This window comes from Onychostoma macrolepis, chromosome 07, assembly GCF_012432095.1.
Source record: "Onychostoma macrolepis isolate SWU-2019 chromosome 07, ASM1243209v1, whole genome shotgun sequence".
In the NCBI taxonomy this organism is placed as follows: Eukaryota; Metazoa; Chordata; class Actinopteri; order Cypriniformes; family Cyprinidae; genus Onychostoma; species Onychostoma macrolepis.
Genome location: NC_081161.1, coordinates 17,703,229 through 17,726,502, shown reverse-complemented (window position 1 = coordinate 17,726,502; position 23,274 = coordinate 17,703,229). Strand labels below are relative to the sequence as shown.

The 23,274-nt window shown below is 38.3% G+C and overlaps 1 protein-coding gene across 1 annotated transcript in view; it reads right to left on the bottom strand.

Annotated features, from left to right (window-relative positions):
* Positions 1-23,274, bottom strand: part of col4a5 (collagen, type IV, alpha 5 (Alport syndrome)) — a 55,233-nt gene that overhangs the window by 8,113 nt on the left and 23,846 nt on the right. The window contains exons 10-39 of the mRNA XM_058780991.1: positions 22,857-22,919; positions 22,653-22,688; positions 22,524-22,565; positions 22,343-22,435; positions 21,607-21,660; positions 17,852-17,908; positions 17,703-17,747; positions 17,568-17,621; positions 17,161-17,205; positions 16,956-17,049; positions 14,644-14,679; positions 14,238-14,489; positions 14,036-14,125; positions 13,764-13,834; positions 13,466-13,657; positions 12,941-13,109; positions 7,928-8,020; positions 7,709-7,813; positions 7,358-7,455; positions 6,344-6,494; positions 6,111-6,224; positions 5,602-5,769; positions 5,379-5,468; positions 5,140-5,286; positions 3,760-3,858; positions 1,972-2,061; positions 1,484-1,623; positions 1,105-1,411; positions 965-1,015; positions 676-861 (exon numbers count right to left, since the gene is read on the bottom strand). Coding sequence (XP_058636974.1) covers positions 676-861; positions 965-1,015; positions 1,105-1,411; positions 1,484-1,623; positions 1,972-2,061; positions 3,760-3,858; positions 5,140-5,286; positions 5,379-5,468; positions 5,602-5,769; positions 6,111-6,224; positions 6,344-6,494; positions 7,358-7,455; positions 7,709-7,813; positions 7,928-8,020; positions 12,941-13,109; positions 13,466-13,657; positions 13,764-13,834; positions 14,036-14,125; positions 14,238-14,489; positions 14,644-14,679; positions 16,956-17,049; positions 17,161-17,205; positions 17,568-17,621; positions 17,703-17,747; positions 17,852-17,908; positions 21,607-21,660; positions 22,343-22,435; positions 22,524-22,565; positions 22,653-22,688; positions 22,857-22,919 — 3,232 coding nt within the window. The remainder of the gene's footprint in view (positions 1-675; positions 862-964; positions 1,016-1,104; positions 1,412-1,483; positions 1,624-1,971; positions 2,062-3,759; positions 3,859-5,139; positions 5,287-5,378; positions 5,469-5,601; positions 5,770-6,110; positions 6,225-6,343; positions 6,495-7,357; positions 7,456-7,708; positions 7,814-7,927; positions 8,021-12,940; positions 13,110-13,465; positions 13,658-13,763; positions 13,835-14,035; positions 14,126-14,237; positions 14,490-14,643; positions 14,680-16,955; positions 17,050-17,160; positions 17,206-17,567; positions 17,622-17,702; positions 17,748-17,851; positions 17,909-21,606; positions 21,661-22,342; positions 22,436-22,523; positions 22,566-22,652; positions 22,689-22,856; positions 22,920-23,274) is intronic.

Here is a 23,274-nt window from a genome sequence, read left to right as displayed (position 1 = left end):
GATTGCTTGTGCAATACTCCATGCAAATCAGTCAAACAAACAAAAACAAAGCCAGTATGCCCTCTGGTTAACAATCATAATATTACATGTGCTGATGAAGTGATTCCCAACAAGGGGTACTTGTACCTGACTTTTTTGTTAAATTTATAAAACAGATTTATGACTAAGTATTGGGGCTGACAGCAGATAAAAATTCATGTTGTTAATGCATTCAGTTCCTTTTTAAACTACACAGTGTGTAAGCTGTGTGAATTACCAGACAAATATCACATCTTCTCTGGGATAAATTTCCATAAGAGTTACAAGCCACTACACCAAAACCATGATTGATATCACTTTTCATAAATCAATTGTTTGTTTCTGGTGGGTGTAGGCATACATAAGAAAAACAACAACAACAACCACTGTGGTAAAGCACAGTATTAAATATACGTAGTATGTGGTGTGTTTTCATCTGACAATTTAGAAATTTAAAACATTTCTTTGGATACTTATTTTGGATAGCAAACTTGTTTTAAGAGTTTGTTCTTTTTTTGGACACTCTACTCCAGGCTACTCTATATTAAAACTAAACCAAAATAAAGGCAAATGTCAGCTTGATAAGATCATTTTGACTCATGACACTGTGAAACCCAGAGGGCAGAGCTGGCCACAAGGATAAGATGTTTAACTTACCAGCTCTTCCGGGGGAACCAGGTGGACCTTGGAAACCTTTAGGTCCCTGCACAGGCAGGCCTGGAGGCCCAGGTGATCCTCCAGGACCAACTGGACCAGGCAACCCAGGAAATCCTGCATCACCCTTTGAACCAGGAAATCCAGGACTACCAGCAGGACCCGGAAAACCAGGGTCTCCTTTAGGCCCTGTAAAAACAGTAAATTATTGTAAATTTGCGATGAACATTATGATGAGGAATGTGTTACAAGTCTTGAACAAAGTACTTGAACAAATCATTCAGTACTTTACCTGGTGAACCAGGGAAACCGGGTGGGCCTGGGCCACCAAGGCCTGGAGCGCCTAGGTAAAAATTTTAAAAAGAAATTATTATAGATACATATATTGAGCACATCCAACATACTTTTGATTCCCTTTGGATTCAGACTAACCTGCTTCACCCTTTTGTCCTGGAGGTCCTGGAATACCATCACGACCAGCAAGACCTTTATCACCAGGGAGGCCAGGTAATCCAGGTCGTCCAGGATCTCCTGGCCTACCAGATGCTCCACTAGGACCAGGAGTGCCCGGAGCACCATCCAAACCTTTCTGGCCAGGAATGCCAGGAGAACCTTGGAACCCTGGGAGTCCTGGATCACCCTTTAGTCCAGGGCTACCAGGCAAGCCTGGAGGTCCTGAAAAGCCAGGCTGGCCTTTCAGACCAGGGGTTCCAGGAAATCCTGGAGAGCCTGATTCACCCTGGGAATTTAATAGCATTAAATATTAAAGTAAATATTCTCAATGTTTAAGTAGAAAACATGATGTTTTTACCTTTGGCCCAGGAGCTCCCGGTGCTCCAAATCCTGGTGAGCCAGGATCACCTTTGGGTCCAGGGAACCCTCGTGTTCCTGGGGAACCAGACTGGCCAGGTCGGCCTGGTTGGCCGGAGTTTCCTTTCACTCCAGGAACTCCTATTACAAAAAAGATTGGCTCAGTCTAGTTTCAAGATTTTAAGTCAAGTCACCTTTATTTATATAGCACTTTTAACAATACAGATTGTGTCAAAGCACTTAACAGTATCAAACTGGAGGATAGAGTGTCAGTAATGTACAAGATTAAAAACTCAATTTTCAGTTAAAGGCATTTCATTATTGAATTCAGAGATGTCATTGTCTAGCTCAGTTTAGTTTAAATAGAATCTGTGCAATCAAATCGACGATGATCGCTAGAAATTAAGTGTCCCCACTTTAAAGTTTAAAGCCTCAGAAACAACGGTCAATTGTTTTTGTTTTAGAGTTGTACGAGAATGAAGAGCTGACCTGGTAATCCCATCTCCCCCATGCTACCCTTCAGTCCTTGTGCTCCTGGAGACCCTGGAGTTCCTGGAATACCAAGATCACCTTTGGGGCCTAAACAAGAATACATAATCCATTAAACTTGTCAACCAAAACAATAAAATAGTACACACAGTGGGGCAAAAAAGTATTTAGTCAGCCACCAGTTGTGCAAGTTCTCCCACTTAAAAAGATGAGAGAGGCCTGTAATTTTCATCATAGGTATACCTCAACTATGAGAGACAAAATGAGAAAAAAAAAATCCAGAAAATCACATTGTAGGATTTTTAAAGAATTTATTTGCAAATTATGGTGGAAAATAAGTATTTGGTCAATAACAAAATTTCATCTCAATACTTTGTTATAAACCCTTTGTTGGCAATGACAGAGGTCAAACGTTTTCTGTAAGTCTTCACAAGGTTTTCACACACTGTTGCTGGTATTTTGGCCCATTCCTCCATGCAGATCTCCTCTAGAGCAGTAATGTTTTGGGGCTGTCGCTGGGCAACACTGACTCCAAAGATTTTCGATGGGGTTGAGATCTGGAGACTGGCTAGGCCACTCCAGGACCTTGAAATGCTTCTTCTGAAGCCGCTCCTTCGTTGCCGGGCGGTGTGTTTGGGATCATTGTCATGCTGAAAGACCCAGCCACGTTTCATCTTCAATGCCCTTGCTGATGGAAGGAGGTTTTCACTCAAAATCTCACGATACATGGCCCCATTCATTCTTTCGTTTACGGATCAGTCGTCCTGGTCCCTTTGCAGAAAAACAGCCCCAAAGCATGATGTTTCCACCCCCATGCTTCACAGTAGGTATGGTGTTCTTTGGATGCAACTCAGCATTCTTTCTCCTCCAAACATGACAAGTTGAGTTTTTACCAAAAAGTTCTATTTTGGTTTCATCTGACCATATGATCATCCAAAAGCTCTCTAGCAAATTTGAGACGGGCCGGACATGTACTGGCTTAAGCAGGGGGACACGTCTGGCACTGCAGGATTTGAGTCCCTGGCGGCGCAGTGTGTTACTGATGGTAGCCTTTGTTACTTTGGTCCCAGCTCTCTGCAGGTCATTCACTAGGTCCCCCCGTGTGGTTCTGGGATTTTTGCTCACAGTTCTTGTGATCATTTTGACCCCACGGTGTGAGATCTTGCGTGGAGCCCCAGATCAAGGGAGATTATCAGTGGTCTTGTATGTCTTCCATTTTCTAATAATTGCTCCCACAGTTGATTTCTTCACACCAAGCTGCTTACCTATTGCAGATTCAGTCTTCCCAGCCTGGTGCAGGTCTACAATTTTCTGTTTCTGGTGTCCTTTGACAGCTCTTTGGTCTTGGCCATGGTGGAGTTTGGAGTTGGACTGTTTGAGGTTGTGGACAGGTGTCTTTTATACTGATAACAAGTTCAAACAGATGCCATTAATACAGGTAACGAGTGGAGGACAGAAGAGCCTCTTAAAGAAGAAGTTACAGGTCTGTGAGAGCCTGAAATCTTGCTTGTTTGTAGGTGACCAAATACTTATTTTACCGAGGAATTTACCAATTCATTCATTAAAAATCCTACAATGTGATTTTCTGGATTTTTTTTTCTCATTTTGTCTCTCATAGTTGAGGTATACCTATGATGAAAATTACAGGCCTCTCTCATCTTTTTAAGTGGGAGAACTTTCACAATTGATGGCTGACTAAATACTTTTTTGCCCCACTGTATGCACATACAGGAGACTAGTTCATTGAAAAATTTTGATGGCTTAAATATGTGCACTTGTCTGCTTTACCTGAAGGTCCCGGTTGACCTGGCCTTCCATCTTGCCCAGGGAAACCAGGATCTCCAGGGATACCGGGAATACCCTTTGCTCCTGGTGGTCCGCTAAAACCTACAAAACAAATAAAGAGAATCGTGGAGTGACCAAAATATATGAGGGGATTAAAAAGGATTCATTCTTTTAAATCTGAATTTGGAAAAAACACAGATCAAGGAGGGACCCAGTTTATATAAAAGATGTACTTATATTATATAAAAGAAAAGGTATGAGAAAAGGTAATTATGAAGAAAGTAGTGGTTGACCAACATTTCGCCAAGGCTGATACACCAGCTGACACTGGGCATTTTTTAATTATCGACATTGGTTAACACGTTTTTCTGGTCAGTCAATAATTGTCATAAATAAGACTTTTTTGGGCATTACATGGTCTTTATTTGAGAAAATATAACCCCCAGTGCACACAGACTTTTTGGATTACTGAGTAAACTATTGGTTACATTGTATTTCTTTATTTTTGAAAATACCATAATACCATTTAGTTGTTATCTTAAGCATATTTATTTAACAGATTTTAGTACATCAAAAAATTACGTTGAATAAATATAAATTTAATAGCAGGTTTTTATGTTATTTCTTTAAATTGTGCAGTCTCATATATTTTTACTTTAAATCGGCACATTGGACAATCAAAAAAATCTATACTGGCCCACCACTAGTATATGGGTTTAGAATTGACCGCCCTGACTGTAAAGCAAAATGTGACTGGTTGCAGCAAGAACATGCTACGATTGGCCAGCGAAATGTGGCTGTTATCTGATTGGCTTGAGTATACCTATTTGTGGATTTGTCTGTGTCTTGATGGTAGAGATGTTTTAAAATCCATGTGTGCAGTGAATTCATAAATGAATGCCAGGCATAGGTGCGTTTGTGACATAAAAACATATTTGTGAATGTGTTTTTTATTTGCAAATCCCATTCTATTTATTTGTGAATTTAGTTCATTTTTGTGAACCTCCTAATACACACACACACACACATTGTGGATCTCATTGTATTTATTTGTGAATATATTTAATTTTCACAAATGTCTTTACATTTATTTGTGTATCATAATATATTTATTTGGAATAAAGGAACAGTTCTAATCTTATACTAGTAGGAGGTAATAAGTTGAGACTGGGTAACAAAATGCTTGAGCAGTGATAATATTCATGATTCATGAATATACATTATAAACTCCTTTGTGACATTCAAATCTGGGAGAAGACAGAGTTTCTGCCTTGGCTTCATTAAAGTAACAATATAAAAACAATTATCTAATTTAGCAAACAACATGTTGAAAAATAAATAGTTTGTTCTACATGAAGGTAGCAGCCAACATGTTTGACTCACCTGGAACTCCGGATTCTCCTTTTTGTCCCTTAAGTAGATTTGTAGGTGGGCCTAGGCCAGGTGGGCCTGGAATGCCTGGGTCACCTCTGTCTCCCTTTGATCCCGGGAAACCTGGGCTTCCTGGTCGTCCTGGGACACCATCATCTCCTGCAAGGGCACAGAGCACAATTATATTTCGCTCTACAAGGGACTTTGTGAAATTGTTTCTTTGTGAGCTTAAGCCAAAAATGGTATCAGACCTTTTGGTCCTGGAAAGCCTTGTCTGCCAGGGTTGCCAGAGGCACCTGCAGGTCCTGGAGCACCCATCCCACCAATGTCTCCTTTAGACCCTGTAATAATGATATAGGATTAGTAGAGAAAGACCATAAAGAAACAAGACATACATTGCACATATTAAATAAATACAGTCAAATGTGATAACATCAGGGGATATTGCTCTCATATTACATATTATCATATTACCAGGCAGTCCTGGTAGGCCATCTTGACCAAGTAGTCCTGGACCCCCAGGTGGACCAGCAGGACCAGGAGGCCCAGGAAATCCAGGGCTTCCTCTGTCACCTTGCAACCCTGGAAAACTCGAACCTGGGGGGCCACGGTCTCCTTTCTCTCCATTTGCACCAGGGACACCTGATGAAGAGAAGACGACAATGGTGTGATATAGTAAAACGCTACAGAGTTGTTTTACTAAGAACCATAACAGGGGTTCTAACATAAATGTTTGATAACGCTTACGAGATACACTTTTTCGAATGCACATTTTTTTATACTTCCAATAAGTTATTGGCAAGTTTTACATGCATAAGGTTTATAATCCTCAAAACCACATTTTATTAGACAAAGAAAAAATTATATCTTTAATTCAAGATTCTTTCTGGTCTCACAGTTCATTAAATGCTTGAATAGTCTACAGCAAGTGCTTCTCTGTTTATGTTTGGACACATTTTTTCTACAAAAAATTGCAGACATACCAGGAGACCCCATAGAGCCAGGAGCTCCAGGAGGACCAGGAGGGCCCTGAAGGCCAAAGGCAGGAGGCCCTGGGGGGCCACGAGGACCAGGACCACCAGGAAAACCAGGATCACCTAAGAGCAAAATGAAAATGCAAAGATCATTTGGAAATAATACAAAAAAAAAAATCATGTTAGAAAAATTGAAAGGCATCTAATTTGTTTACAGTCCAACATTACTATATAATGTCTACCTTTAGATCCAAAGGCACCATCAAGACCTGGACGACCTGGTGCACCAGGGCTTCCAGGGAAACCAGGATCACCTTTAGGACCTGAAGCACCTTTACTGCCTGGTAATCCTGTAGGACCTAGAGGTCCAGGTAGAGCAAAACCAGGCTCTCCCTTTGGGGACAAAGACACACATTTGAGCACTTTAAACTTAAAGCTATTAATTCCTAATACAGTCCACTCATTTATTATAACCATAATGCACTCTAATTTATAATGTAGTATAAAACCAGTAAACATAATGCCCAAACAAATTGCCCATAATTCAATACAGACATGACAGTCAAGTATAAAAAAGGAAAACAGATGCGCATAGCAGATTCATTTCTTCCTGCAAATTTCAGTTTGCACTTGTACTCCTCTTTCATTATTCGGGCATCAAATGATTAAAATGCCAAATGAATGAATGAATGAATCCAAAAATATATTTGCTACCATTCAAAACTTTAAGTCTGTAAGCTTTTTTAACATTTTGAAATAAGTCTCATATGCTCAACCAATGCTGCATTTATTTGACAAAAATATAGTAAACAGTAATATTGTGAAACAGTATTAAAATTTTCTATTCAAAGTAATTTATTCTTGCAATGGCAAAGCTAATTTTTTAGCAGACATCACACGATCCTCAGAAACCATTCTAATACAACATTTTGTTCAGAATTCTTTGATTAATTCATATATTTAAAAAGAACAGCACTTATTTGACTTTTTTTTTTTTTTTTGACACCGATGTCTTCACAATCACCTTTGATCAAATTCATGCAACCTTGTTGAATAAAATTCAGCATTAATTTAGTCTACATTAATCTACTGACACCAAAATTTTGAATGAAAGTATACAGTATTTTGGCAATGTGCAATAGAATGATTCAGAAACTGATGATTCAGATATTCGGCTATCACCTGATGGTAAAATACTCATGTATTGGTGAAGTTTATAAAATCATATTGTGTTGTTTTGATTAAATGTTTCATACTTTGGATCCAGGAAATCCAGGCTGACCAGGCAGTCCATCCAAACCTGGTCGTCCAGGAATACCAGGTCCACCAGGGGAACCAGCAATACCAGGAAATCCTGAAGAATATGGACAAAACTGTTAGACATACAGACAAAACAGTTTCTCACTACCCAAGTTAAAAAAAATCACTTTGTGGAACAATACATGTTTTTAGAGAAATGAACTGGCAGGTATTTGGCCAAATCTGACTTTTTTCAATGAATAATGCTCATTTTCTCCTTTAAACTATTTTTATTGAATTGGAAAACACATAGCAGCAGACAATCTACATGAGTCTATTAGTGTTTCAATTGCAGGAAAACATCGTACCTTTAGGACCAGGGGGTCCTGGCAAACCAATACCAGGAAGACCAGTATCTCCTTTGGGTCCAGGTAAGCCAGGGAACCCAGGCTGTCCTGGTAGGCCTGGATTACCTGTACATATATAGAACCAGTCTCTGTTGAACTCTGAATTCCCCACCTGCTCCATATGCATTTAAGACCACTAAATGTATGCTGACAAACTATAGTCAGTTGTTTTTTCTTTACCTGGACTTCCTGGCAAACCTGGATCTCCATCACGTCCTGAGGGCCCACGTTCACCTTTTTCTGACACTGCCAACCCAGGTTCACCTTTCTGACCTACCCATTCAAACAAACATTGAGATGATGTAATGTCCATTGTAGGGGTGACCCCGAATAGTCGAATAATCGATGCTTTGATAGGAGAAGAAGATTCGACTACTAATCTCACAGTCGAATATTTGCGGGGTGTTATGATCATGCCATTTTGGCTATATGGGGGTGCTCAAATGTCTGATTTCACATAGAACTACTGGTTTTCTAACCAATAAGTTAATATACAGCCTATTAGGATAATGCTGTAAATAAGAATCTGAAAAGAAAGCAGCTTTAAATAAATATTTTAACGTGCATGAATAAATCCAACCACCCCTATAGATTTAAGTTTCACTTTCCATAATCCGTGACCGACAGAGGAGCATCTTGGCAGCATGGATTTAAAATTTTAACAAGACTCAAACTGACACAGGCAGAGGGAAAGGATTTTTTCGATCAGGTAGGGTACAAGTGATTTCAAAACATTTCAGCCGGTTAATATATATATCGTGTATATTATTTTATTTATCTCGTATAAGATGCATTTGGTTGAGTTGCGCTGCAGTAAAGTGCTTAATTGTAGTACTAGGGTGAAGATCTCGTCAGCGTGCAGCGCGAGCAGGACAAACAACAATGCAGAGTGTTAATAGCTATGACTGGGATTGTCATCGACATAACATTACAATGAGAACACTATTATAATAAAACGCTGTGAATTTTTAGAGTTTAGTTGCCGTGTTTCTGCAAAGACAAGTTCATGTGCATTAATTCGGGGCATTTTGTGCAGATAATAACAAAGCGTATTATATATGAGATAAATGATGAGTTAAATCCCATTGATTAAAAACCTGCTATCAAATGCTTCATTCTACTGGTCATCTTCAGCGCTTGCAGCTCAAAACAGAAATGCAGAACATTAATAACTACTGTCATATACATAAGAGCACTATTGTAAAAAATATTGTGAATTCTTAGGGTTTCACTGACATTTAATGTTAATATAGTTTTAATCTTTCAATCAAAACATAAAACATTATTTAGGCCTACCCCGTTTGTATCAGCGATACACATTTTCCCTGTGTGTTAACGTCAGTATTTATGACTGTGAAATGTAATGTATTTTGGCCCCGCCCCCAAACATATGATTTGACTATCAGTTGACTATAGGTAAGATTCGAAAATTCCGATTCGACTGTGAAAATCCTTAGTCGGGGACACCCCTAGTCCATTGTAAGATCACTGCAAACATGCCAAGCTACAAGCAGGGACGGACTGGGAGTAAAAAATGGCCCTGGATTTTCTCTCAAATAGGCCCACCACAACTACAAACAGCCACTACTAGGCCTATCTCACAATATTACAGCAATCCTGTCGCATTTATGGCAAATAACATCACAAAACCCATTGTGACCCTGCTGACAAAAACAATAGAAACCATCACAGAAATTCCAATGATTTCCACTACAAATACCATTGCAAACATTACAAACCATCAACTTTTAAGGATTAAAACCATTAAGTAATGGTTCCTGTAGTGTGTTTTAGGACATATTACATTAGGATTTCGTTTTTTTTTTTTTTTAAAGCCACCAATATAAGGCGACCAATTAGGCTACCAGCAAAGACCAACTGGCACCATTACAGTTTCCATTAAAACCAATAACAGTTTCATTATAACAAGTAAAACCATTACAAATTACACGATGGTTTCTATTTTTCTATTTATTTTTTTTTCAGCTGGGGATTGAAATAAATGTATTAGGCTATCGTATGAACTAAAATTCTTGAAATCTACATTAAAAAAAAAAACCTATAACGCAAAATGGATAATATGACAATAATAAACATAAACCTAGAATCTCTTTATGAATGAATCGCAAGAGAATGCGGAGTGATAAATAACAGTGAACGTCCGGACTAGGGGTGTCCTAGGATTTTACTAGTGCTCATAGGCTACATGCTACATGAGAGAGGAGGGCAAAGGTAACCTAACTGTTCGCTTTTTTTCTCCTTTTAGCTTCTTCCAACCGCCTTTATCTTCACGTTTTTTTCTTGCCATCACAAGCCCACTTCGTGTTAGTTTCGTTTTCTTATAAACAAAAATAGATTGCATTAGCGCCCCCTTTTATCGGCCGTCAATGTCACTTAATTTGACACTTTTTCTTTGATGATGAACCAGCCAGGCCGACGGCCGTCCAGAACGTCCAGATGGCCAGTCCGCCCCTGGCTACAAGTCAAAGTAGTCAGCTGCACTTCTAGTTATCACATAACAGGTAACTACACTTAATTACCTTGATTAGTGCAAAAATAGCATATATGTAGGGTAAACGTACCTATTAAGCTCACCAAAATCTACATTGAGACAAAAGTTATGTTAAAGTAAAATATTAATCTCTCACACAAAAATATTTAATTTTATTTTAAATGACAAAAGCATTTCAATTAAGATATACATCATTAAATTCAAAAAGTCTGGCTGTGCTTAATGCTTAAAGCTTAATTTATGTACCCTTTAAACACACCCCTGTTCCCATTAAGCTCACATCATGTTTTATTAAAAATTCTTGTTTATTTTAAGGAAATTTATTAAAGAATAATTGTAAAAATATATATTTTTTGAAGGTACAAAGTCAATCACAAAAAAAAAAAAAAAAACAGAACACGTAATATAAAATTTTGGAGGACTTTACCTACAGGTATGTCTATGGCAGGAAAGATCGATGTAATCAAAATGGTAATGCTTCCTAGGTTTTTGTATTTATTTTGTTCTATTCCAGTTCTGATACCGGCAAAACTATTTACAAAATTAGATCACTGATCATATTAGGCAAGAATAGGAAAAGGAACTTGGTATAGAATTGTCTGGTGAGTCATGGGAAGAGTGTCTTAATGAAATTCATGAATGCTCTATTAATGCAAGGCATAGTGTGATTCAGTTCAAAGTTATTCACAGACTTCATTATTTGAAGACCAAACTTCATAAGATTTTCCCAAATGTATCTTCAATATGTAACAAATGTGAAATCTCAGAAGGCACGTTGTCTCATTTATTTTGGACACGTCATAAAATTAGACCATTCTGGCAAAGTATATTCAGATTTATTTCAGAAGCATGTAAAATTAGTTTGCTACCTGAGCCAAAATTGGGTATTTTGGGAGATACATCAGATATAGGAAGTAAATATGTGTCACAAGCTGTTTCTTTATGCATGATCTTAGCAAAAAAGTCTGAATCTGTGCCTGTTTTCGAAGTTTGGCTAAGATACCTAAGCTATGTGTTACCCCTAGAAGAGCTGAGATATAAGTTATTAGATAGACAAAAAATATTTTCAAGAATATGGAACCCAATAAAATCCTTAATTAACAATTTCAACTTATAACTTCTTATTGACATAGGGATCAGGATTAGGGGTGCACTCTGAGAGTTTTAAATAATTGTAATTATTGTTTAATTTTTCAACAATGAATTATAAGATATCCGACAATTAGGTTATTGTATTACCGCCTTAGGTCTTGCTTATGTTTATGTTATGGAACAAGCAGTATCCTGAGTGATAAGAGGTCACTAGTATCTTCTTGTAGTTGTATATTCTATGTTTTTATCAGTTAAATTATTCGCTGTCAAGTCTTACTAGTGACAAATGTGGGTTGTAAATATATATGCCTTCAAGAATTTGTATATATATATTTGTATATATACGCATGTATGTCTGTATGAGTGTTTGTAGGTGTTTGGATGCATGGGTATATGCATACATCTGCATGTCATATGTAGTCAGTTAATTAGTTAGATGATCACTTGTATACAAGATTCTCAAACGATGGCTGTGTAAACCCTGTGGTCTACACTTACAACTGCAGCATTTAATGAAGTGAAGTGTCATTTAAGCACATTGCAACATCTAGACTAGTCCACGTTCAGCTAAGTAACACATATTCAAAAATCAAATAAAACAAACCGATAAAACATTTAATTCATGGAGATGAACACAGAAACTAGCCTCATTATGAAACCTCTTGTTAAATGGATGTAAACTTATCTATAGTCTCTTAAGGCTGGAATACACTACACGATTTTTGCCTCGATTTTCCACAGATTTACAGTCTGGAGAAGTTGATGCTAGTTGGCAAAGATCATAGCCAGTCTGTAGATTTGAGTCGACTGATTCCATAGAAAATCAATTAACTTAACTTAAAGTGACAACCATCAGTTAATATTTAAAGTCTGTTTATGAAGTATTTACATAGATGTTCAGTGTGGAAGAGCTTAAAGAGAGCACACTGAGCTTAATTGGAGCAGCAACAATTTTTAATACATTTCATGTAATATTTATTAAAATGACAGGATTTTGCTAAATAAATAGTCTAGGTCATGTATTAAGTTCATACATATTTTAATATGAACAACTATTATTAACAATATCTGAAATTATACTTTTTCTTATTGATGTCACACTGAAGCTGTGTGATTTTCATAGTACTGCACCCTTTAAGCTCACCTTAAAATAATATGAAATCTTTAAAAATGACAACACTGTAAAACCACAGACCAGCAATAAACTGTCAATTTGTAATATTATGGATGTAAAAGTACAAGCCAGTAATGCCTGTGAAGTAATATGCTAGCGTAGCACACAATCTTATACAGCTAGTCAGCTAACGTTTACCCTACTTCAGGGTTCCTCAAATCTTTCCCTGGAGGGCCAATCTGCTGCAGAATTTAGCTCCAACCCTGATCAAACTCACCTACCTGTGATTTTCTAATGATCTTGAAGACTCTGATTAGCATGCTCAGGTGTGTTTGATTAGGGTTAGAGCTAAACTCTACAGGAGTGGGCCATATTTGAGGATGCCTGCCCTACTTCATATGATTCACATTTTTATTTGACTGACAGCCTTAAAATAATTTGAACTTAAAAACAAGACAAAAGTGTTGCTTTTTACCTGGTGCTCCAGGGGCCCCTGATCTTCCTGAAACACCCTGGATACCTTTCTCTCCAGGAGGTCCCTGAGGACCAAATCCCGGGGGACCCGGCTGACCCCTGTCTCCTGCAGGTCCTGGCAAGCCAGGTTCACCTGGTGGACCTTGTGAGCCTTTCACTAATGCCGAACCCTGTAAGAAAAATGGCTTATTTCACTGCAAATTGTTTTGTGAACCTGTAATTAAAGTCATGCAAAGCATTGTTTCTTGTAATAAACACAAAAAGTGAGTTTACATAGAAATCTCAAATGCAGAGCAAAGAAAAGAATCATTTTTAATTCTAAGGGTTAAATACAGGTTGAAAATATTCTCCAAAGGTTGACTAAGTTAAAATGGCAATTTAGTCTGAGAATTATTATTTTCATCATCAATTATTATTGCCTGGCCTGCCTGGTATTATTATATCGGTGTATTATTATATATCAATGTACTTACTGTATAAAAGACCCAGAAGTTGTACTTCTAATGAAAAGTGAACAAACACTCACAGGTGGTCCTCTGAGGCCTGGGGGACCAGGAACTCCATCCCGACCAGGTCTTCCGTCAAGTCCCGGCAGACCTGGAGGGCCAGGAAAGCCTGTGTCTCCCTTTTCACCTCTCACACCCGGAACAGGGAGTGCATTGCCTGAGTCGCCCTTCTCTCCAGGGACTCCAGGGAGACCCTCAGGTCCTGGTATCCCCTAAAGTGTAGAAGTGTTAAGTACTTAGGTGTCTCTAAATCACACTGAATCATCTGTCACTTTAAACAAAAAGTGAGTTATCCAGTATGTGTGAGGAAGCACTCACAGGTGGGCCCATGAGCCCTGGCCCTCCCGGGAATCCTCTGTCTCCTATAGATCCAGGCAAACCAGGTGCACCTGACATAAAAATAAGTGTAACGTGCAGCTTGAAAAACATCTGTGCTTTATATAAAATGGCCGTTTGTTGTGAGATTTAAGTTTTGTTCTTTAGTCCTGAAGAACATAGACAAAATGTACTGTGAAGATACTAATTTTAAGGGTATTCACACAACCAAACATGACAAGTGTGAACACACCCTAAAATGACTTTAATCTTACCTGGATTTCCAGGAGGACCTGGAAACCCTGGGGGTCCTGGGACAGGGTTTCCATTAGTGAAACAATTGACACATGTCTCTCCTTTTTGACCTAAGACAGTTGGTATTAGAATCAAATTATTAGACACAAAGTTCCTCAAACCTTCCAAAGGTATGTGTGTACATACAGATTTTTATTTTCTAATATGAAATAAAAGGCAAACCTCTCTGTCCTGTTTCTCCAGTAAATCCTCGCTCCCCCTGCAGGCCTGGAGGACCGGGAGGACCACGAGTACATTCTGTGTTGCCGTTTAATATTCCTGGGGGACCAGGAGGTCCTGGGACTCCTTGGGAGCCTGGTGGACCTGTTCTCCCAGGTGTTCCAGGGACGGTGCTTCCAGGCTTTCCCTCATCACCTTTTTCTCCTCTCTCTCCAGGTAAACCTGGTGGACCAGAAGGACCTGGACCTCCAATTCCTATAATGACAGATTTATTTAATTCATTGCATTAATATTTTAGCACGAATTATGCATGACTTAACTGCAAATAAAAAGCTAAAAGAATTGTAATGAAAAGCTATGTGAAAGACATCATAAAAAATAAAAATAAAATAAAAAGCTTGCCGCTTACCTGCAGGACCTGGTGGACCAGATGGCCCCTGGATACCTACCAAAACACAAATATGCATTGACTACTTACACACACAACATTGCAAAACAGGAGATAAATGATATTTCTGGATGCTTTCTTCAAAGAGCACGTTTACAGGCAAGTTCTTAAGCTGATTATGCTTAATAAGCCGAAAACGCACGTGGTTATGTAAACGTGGTAACCCGTTTTCTTTTATCAGAGTAAGGTCATAAACGGTGCAAGCATAAACCGGTCGACACAGGTAGTTTTTTGCCTCGTACCCCGATTTCACATGGCATGTAAATGCAATAACTTTCTGCCGGCTTATTGAAACGTGGAGGAATGCATCGTTAGTGCAGATTTAAGCGCATCTAGACAGAGCAAACATTTTGCAGTAAAGGAAGAAGAAGGCAAAAACAGACTCTTTCATGACCCAGAAAATTATAAAAGTGTTTTCATCTCGTGCAGCAGAAGTAGAAGTGGTTCAGTCAAAACGCTGCATTCATAACTGCATGAGTGGATAATAAGAGCTGTAAGTTTGCAAGCTGACATGTTGCAAGCTTTATTTAACTTCACAACTGACAAACATAAGGAATACTCGGAGTCAGATACGCAAATGATTATATTTTGACGTCACTAAAGGGAATTAACCTGATTTATTAATAAAGTCATGTAAACACAGTTTACTTGCATTGTCAGGTTACTGATGTGCATGTAAACGGGGAAACCTGGTTATTTTAATAAGCTGATATTTTGAGTTATTATCAGCTTACTGCTGTGCGTGTAAACGTGCTCAATGTCTGACCAGGTCAAAATACATCACCACATAATTGTATCACTGAGAAGGACACAAATGGCCCATACAAACTGTTAAATGGGACTTATTCATTTGATAATACATGCATGCTGTTCAGGGAAGAATGCATGAGCAAAAATAATGAGAAGCATGAGTAATGTTTTATTACTTTTTGCACAACTGAGTAAACTAACTTAAGCGTGATCTTGAGTGGTGTCTAAAGAGGCTTTTACACTCCGTAGTTCTAGGAACTAGCCAGCATGGTGGTTTCTAGAGAACCAATTTGCTCCTCTGAAAGTTTTCCTGATTACATTAGCCCTGGAAGCAGCAACACTGAAGCGGCTGACAGCGATGTCTTTATGCGCAGCATTTACAAACGTTACAACCCGTGAATGGAGAACGCCGTGATCGGAGTAGGGCTGGGCGATATGACCAAAAGAAATATCACAATAATGTTTTTCATATCAGTCAATATTGATAATTATCATCATGTCAAATCTTTATTTCTTTCAAGTTTAAAGCTAGATTTTTGTTCCAAAGTGAAAGTTGTAGAAACCAGACCGTTAATTTTCCTTAACAAAATAAATGTCTTAATAGAAAATTGAATTTCTTAGTTTCTGCATGCTCTAATGTGTGATATTGTTTTAAATCAAGAAACAGGTTTGTGTTGCCTGATAATATTAATAATAATATTACTTTTTTGTTTCTTAAAAATGCACATTTGATAGTAGTAGAAGCTTGGGTTAGAATGCAGATGTTAATATTTGTTCATTAACAAAATCAGTAACATCTGTAAAAATGTAATTATTCTGACATTTTTTAACCATTTTTTTAGTTAACCATTGGTCTCCCATAGTAGCATACATTTATATCATGATAAACACAGTTTATACCAATACCACGGTAAAAATTAAAAACTATATGATTTTTTGGTATTTGAATGAAAAACAGTAGCCTAAATACATTCAGTATAAATGCATACGTAGCTTAATCACAAAAACATACTATAATTATATTCCATTACTCTTATAATAAAATCCAATAGGCTATGCATATCCCACATTTCTGCCACAATACCAACGGTTAGTGTTACTACAGTAAATCCATGGTAGATGATGGCGATTTGTAGATTGAAAAGCCTTCTGACTGCGCTGATCAGCGCTGTTTCATATGGCTTTAAACTAGTTTAAATCAGCGAGTCATTTGTGTTCTTCGCTGAACTCGAGGCTGAGAATGCCATTATGGCTGTTTTCCATGTTCGTGGAGTACATATTTTCACATGGCTTTTTAAAAATGCCAGGTAGCCAGGGTTTTGTGTGTGTTTGGCCAATCAGCGTACACTTACATCACTGGTAGTTCCTATAGAACTGTTTTAGACCTTACTCTGAAGTAGGAGCTAACTTAGTTCACCCACACTGAGTTCCTGGAACCAAAACTGTTCCTAGTTACTGCGGTGCGAACATGCCTAAAAGCAGGTACTTCCGCCAATAGTTCTGTGCGAAAGCCCCTTAAATACCTGGCAGTCCTCTGTCTCCTTTAGGGCCAGGGAATCCTGGCTCGCCACTGTCTCCTTTCGGTCCTATTCCACCTATGCCTGGGAACGGCCCATCCTATTGGGTGAAAAGGTTTTATAAGTAAACTAATGTTAAAATATGCTAAATAATCATAAATATCAGGCACCTGTAAAATGGCAGAATAGAACAGAGAAACAGTCAACATACCCTGTATGATGGAGGTCCAGGAGGTCCTCGATCACCTTTCACACCCTAAAGGCATTAATAAAAGAAAACCAGGGCATTTTCTCAGAGGGGGCAAAGGAGGCAGTGCCTCAATAGTTTTTGAACAAAAAAAAAATAGCATGACAATGAACGCTATATTATGATAATGTACATGTTCATTCACAATATGTATGCAAATCCACCAGACAAAAATGGAAACTAAGGAATAATTACAACATCCTAATTTAAATTCAATTCAAGTAACAAAATTACCTGTGTGTGAGCTGGTTTTTATGAATACTCAGCTCGGTTACATTAAAGCTGCACCTCTGTGCCTGTGATCATCATTAGACAAGGTTTACTATGGATCTAATGTTACGATCACACTGAAAGGAACGTTCAGTACTTACTCTTGAACCATCTCGCCCCGATAGACCAGGAGGACCTGGTTCTCCTTTATCACCCTAAAAAAAGAGACGTCACAACAGTATTAAAGAATATCATCTGTGATAAACCTTACTAAACATCTATTGTAGACAGCTTACTGGATATCCAGGGAGGCCTTGTTCACCATCTTTGCCAGGTTTTCCCTTATAAAATAAATATATATCCCCACATAAATGTCATAAAGTCCTGTCTTTTGAAATCTGTAAACATAACTGAATAGTAGGGGTTTCAGAAGGCTTCAACTCACTCTCTTTCCAAGGTCCCCAGTTTCTCCTTTCTCACCTTTCTGGCCCCCTTGTGGACCCTGTCAGACAAAGACATGACTGTTAAGTAAAAAATGAACAAAAACAAGAAAGAACTTTAACTTTTTACAGGGACCCCTTAGTGTGCTGTGACTTTTCTGGAGGCTCATTGAGATGAATGGGGGAAAATCACGTGAGAGCAGGCAATGCCTCCATTGCACTATAATTGGATATGATCGGTTATGATTGGATGTGATTGATTCTTGCGATAAATCCCGCCTCTTGTTTTCGTGCGAGCTCTCGGTCTGAATGCAGAAAATGATGGCGTTATTGACTAATTATTAAGTAAGTATGTAACTCTCCCGCTTAGATCTCACTGCTTTGTGTCACGTCAAAATGAAACATGAAATGGCTTGAAAATGTGATGACTGTCAGTTTTAGAAATCCGAAAAAGATTTTCCCGATTAGGCAAGTGACAATTTTGTCAACTGTACCGAAACGCGAGCGAAAGTCTTGTATCTTAGCATGCAGCAGCTCTTTAGTGACTAGATGCGCCGATGAGAAGCCGCTTTAAGAAACAGTCAAAGAGAGAAGACACAGTACAGATGAATCACTCACGCTGCTTTCATATGACTGATTTTATCTAATATTCTGTGTGGATTTATTTACTCATCAAACCTACGTGCTATAGACTATTGAATAAATGTGTGAATAGCCATCATTTTAAAGTTGAAAGCTGCGGGAATGAGTAAAGCTATGCGATATAGCCTATGCACAATCCCGCATCGAAATTCAGGTCCTGATTAAACATAATTCCAGTGGCACAGATGGTACGGAGCCCTTTAAGGGACATGGTGGTGGGAAAAATTCAGGGTGAATGGAAATTTTTTTTTTCAAATGTTTTGCATTCTCTTGCAAAACTTTTGCGTTCCCTTGCAAAACCAGTTGAGTTCGGACAAACTCTTCCTGTTTACTTTACAGCTTGCAGTGGTTCATACAGCTCGTATGTTCACAATGGAGTGGTTGAGTTTTATTTTGAACTTGGGCTCAAATAAAGAAATAGCCTACGTCAGTGCTTAGTTCAGGGCACGGATTTAGGACATTCTAAAACACTTAATGTAGCTTAACCTTGCGTTCATATTCTGGGCTATTCTGCTTTATTAATAGTAATATTATTAATAAGATTATTAATGTTAGCCTAAGAAATTTTATCAGGATTTATTATTATCGAATTCAGTCCTCCAATGTCACTGTTTTAAAACATTAAGCCACATAAGCGTTTTAGAATGTCCAAAACCGTGCCTTGAACTAGGCACTGACTGTATTACTTTGAGTCCAAGTTCAAAATAAAACACTATGAACCGCTCCATTGTGAACATACGAGCTGTAACCACTGCAAGCTCTAAAGTAAACAGGAAGAGTTTGTCCGAAATCAACTGGTTTTGCAAGAGAACGCAAAAGTTTTGCGAGGGAAAACAAAGTTTCTCAAGGGAAAGCAAAAGTTTTGCGAGAGAACGCAAAACATTTGAAAAATGTTTTCCTCCCACCCTGAATTTTTTCCACTCGGCCCAAATTTTTCCCACCACCATGTCCCTTAAAGGGCTCCGTACAGATGGTGAAGTACGTGTTGAAGTCGTTTTTGATGTGATCGACCGGGGTTCAAATCTGTGTTTTGCCGAACTTTTTTTCCTACCTTTTCAAATCAGATATCATGTCGGAAAGGCATATATTTTCAATAATAATGAAGGAAATAATCTAAAAGTTGAACTTAAAGTATCGCGTAGGGTTAGGCTAGGTGTAGGGAGGGATTTATTGTCCCAATAAGGTGACATCCATTTAACAATTTGAATTAAAATGATAATTTACACTCAATATGTTATTATTGCATACTGTTTTATAATATACTACAATACTGAGGTGCAGATAATTGCCACTATTTGCAATAAGGAGTATAAATAGCAGGAAATCCTGCTAGGTGTAAATAGAATTTATAGCTATTTGCACTTAGTGTAAACATTAAGTGTAACAGGGACATGAGTTATTTATATATATATATACAATCATAGGCGTAAATCCCGGGGGACAGGGGAGACAGGACCCCCTATCTGAGGCTTGTCCCCCCTAAAAATATCATTACAAGCGACTCTGTGTATTGAAAATAATATAATGGACATATACAGTACTTAAAATAATTGTGTGATTAGTAAAACAAAATAAACGCAAAAAAACGTTTTAAGTTCAGAAATGTTTAGATTCCCCCCCTCCCTTTCCTCACAGTGGTTTGGTCCACTGCCTGCTTTCCTTCTTTACCGATGCACACACGAGTCCGGTGAGAGAGAGCAAGTTAGTTATGTGTAAGTAGGCTGTCAAGGCTATTTTATTCTCTTTAAACATCGGGTGAAATGATTATTTCTCTTTAATACAGATGATCATTAATAAATTAGTCATGACAAAAAAAATATGACATCTGATGTATTTTCTATGACCAATTATAAGGTTAACAAGCTTAATACCATAGCTTGTCACCCACTACAACTAACACTGCGATAAGCTTGTGTGTGAACTGATAGTAGGCTAATATTGTAGACCTACGTGTTGGGTTTCGTTCAATATGATGTCAAGTGGCAGATCAGTGGGTTTAATGCGGTTGAATTAATGCGAAAGACATACTAGGTTTCAGACGAAAATAATAATTATAAGCTTTTCCACTATCGGGCCGAACGGTTCTAAGAACGGTCAGGTACGGTTCCAGTTGTTTTTCCACGTGAGCCTGGTACGGCGCGGCACGATTACAAACCGTTCTCGGCACGGTTAGACAACCTGAACCGTGCTGTACAGCCGCTTTTCCACTATCGGGCCGAACGGTTCTCTTTGCTTAACCGTTCTGTTCCGTGCCGATCCGGGCCAGTCAGCACGGATACGGTTTCGTTTTCCACTGCGGGGCTGATAACGGATCTCTGTGGAATGCATCAGTCGTTGCCGTGGTAACACAAGTGTTTACATATGATATGAGGTGTAAATAACCACCGCGTTATGGAGGATGATCAGAAATTTCTTCAGATTTTATTACTAATTTGTGTTTACATTGCTCAAAATAGCGCGCTTAGCAAGCTACGGAAAAACTAGCAGCCAGGCAACAGTGACAGATCCTGAGTGGCGACGTCATGCACACGCACTCTACCAGCACGGTTCAGTACGGTTCTAACCGTGCCGAGAATTCCGGGCAGAGAACGGTTTGTAATCGTGCGCGCCGTACCAGGCTCACGTGGAAAAACAACTGGAACCATACCTGACCAAAACCGTTCGGCCCGATATGACCGGCGTGGTGAACCATGAACTCATATTTAAACACGGTCTCCATGCTATGTGCATGCTGTGTACACATATCTATCCTTACAAGTACAATTTTGGCTGTATTATTTGTGTCCCCTTCAAAATTGCTCTTGAGAAATTTTACGTTTATTGTCCCCCTACTGTCAGATGAAATTTACACCCCTGTATACAATACACACACACACACACACACACACACACACATATATACTGTATATATATATATATATATATATATATATATATATATATATATATGTATATAAATAACTGCCTCCTCATTTTAAAACACCACCGCACGTCACTGATATGTGCATATAATGTAATCTATCAGATGAATACTATACTTCTGTGAGAGCTCAAGATGCCAGTGTGTTTTTAATGAATGTAGAATGGAATGAAAGGAAACAAAAAGACAAATACATACGGGGGGTCCAGGGGAACCTGGAAAACCAGGATCTCCAGGTGGGCCGCGATCACCCTATTAAAAAACAAACATAGCAAAACATTAATTAAAAGATACATTCACAAAAGCATGATACACTTGCTATCATGCAATGTAACTCAGGAACATTTTACTGTTTGTCATTGTGTATGACAAAAAAGTAATTGAGTCAAATATGACCAAAAACTGGATTTAGGCTGGGAGTAAACAAATAAATGCAATAAAATTAAATAAAAATGTTAAATTAATAAGAGATTTACTAACAGCTCCTGCCAGCACAACCCCTTTTTTGACATTAAAACAACTACTGTCAGGGTGTATTAAAGACCCACATTGAAAAATTAGAGATGACAAGACATGGACAGACACAAAATGTATAGGAGGAGAGCATTTGAATGCATCATGCAAGTTTTGCAGTAGTCAGTTTTACTGGCATTTGTGCCATTATTTAACGGCCAAAAAAGCATGTTTTAAGCCAATATGCACTCGTGTTATTAGTAGATTACATGCACCTGATTATCATCACTAATTGGTATATTGTATTGGTCATTATGTGTGGTTATGGAAATAGAAATGACTGGCCATGCCTGTGTTCTTTAATTTGCGCATTGTCACCTGCAGAACTTCACTCACATCGCCGCTTTTATGGGATTACAATCTCACGCTAATTTGCCCTGTTTAGTAAATCTGGTTCTAAAAGGTTTGAAGCAAATGTTACCTTTTCTCCTTGTTGAATGACTGTATCAGGTAAGCCTGATACTTCGCCAACCTGCCCTGGTGGCCCAGGAGGTCCTTTTAATCCACGGTCACCCTTCACACACAAAAATACACACATTAAAAACCCAACTGTTAATAAACCTGATAAACATGTTGTTCTTGTCAAAGAACCAGCTGCATACCTTCTCTCCTTTGGGTCCTTGGAAGTTCAATCCCATGTTTCCCTTCAAGGTAAAGAGACACATTAGCACTTTGACAAAAAGTGAGATAAGTTAAACTTGACACTGTTCAGTTGCAGCATTCAAACTTACCTTTGGCCCTGGTGGACCAGGTGGGCCTGGACGCCCCTGAATAACAATGGAATTTACAAATAAAATTAATTATATTATTTGCAAAATTCTAAAACTGGACGAGCTAGATTCACAGCCCTTCATCTGAAATATGCGTGGTGGAGTCTAATCCACAAAAGTTTACAGCTGCTCAAATTAACAAAGAAATTGCTATCGGTGTCTTACCTCATACCCTTGTGGACCAGAAGGACCAACAGGACCTGGAAGACCCGGGGGTCCAGGATCACCCTATATATCATAACCAAAGTGTTATGAACTAGAGTTATTTCATATTTATCGGCACTTCAAGAAATGCACATATTTTCTTTTAATTTGATGGTACAGTATAGAAGGCATAAATAGTCTCATCTGTGAGATATGAACTTGCAATTATGAGAAACTTTTTAGGGCGGCTTTAACTTTAAGGTGGCTTATATAGTAAATAATTGAATCTTGTTATGATACTTGTTTGAAAGGGTACACAGTGAAATCCACTATGAGCTTATGCCCAGTTTGGGTCAAATTTATGCTTTGATTTCAAAATTATGTTTTCATTTTTCCCCAAACATTCATGGGAACATGAGTTTCACTGTTATTTGGAAAG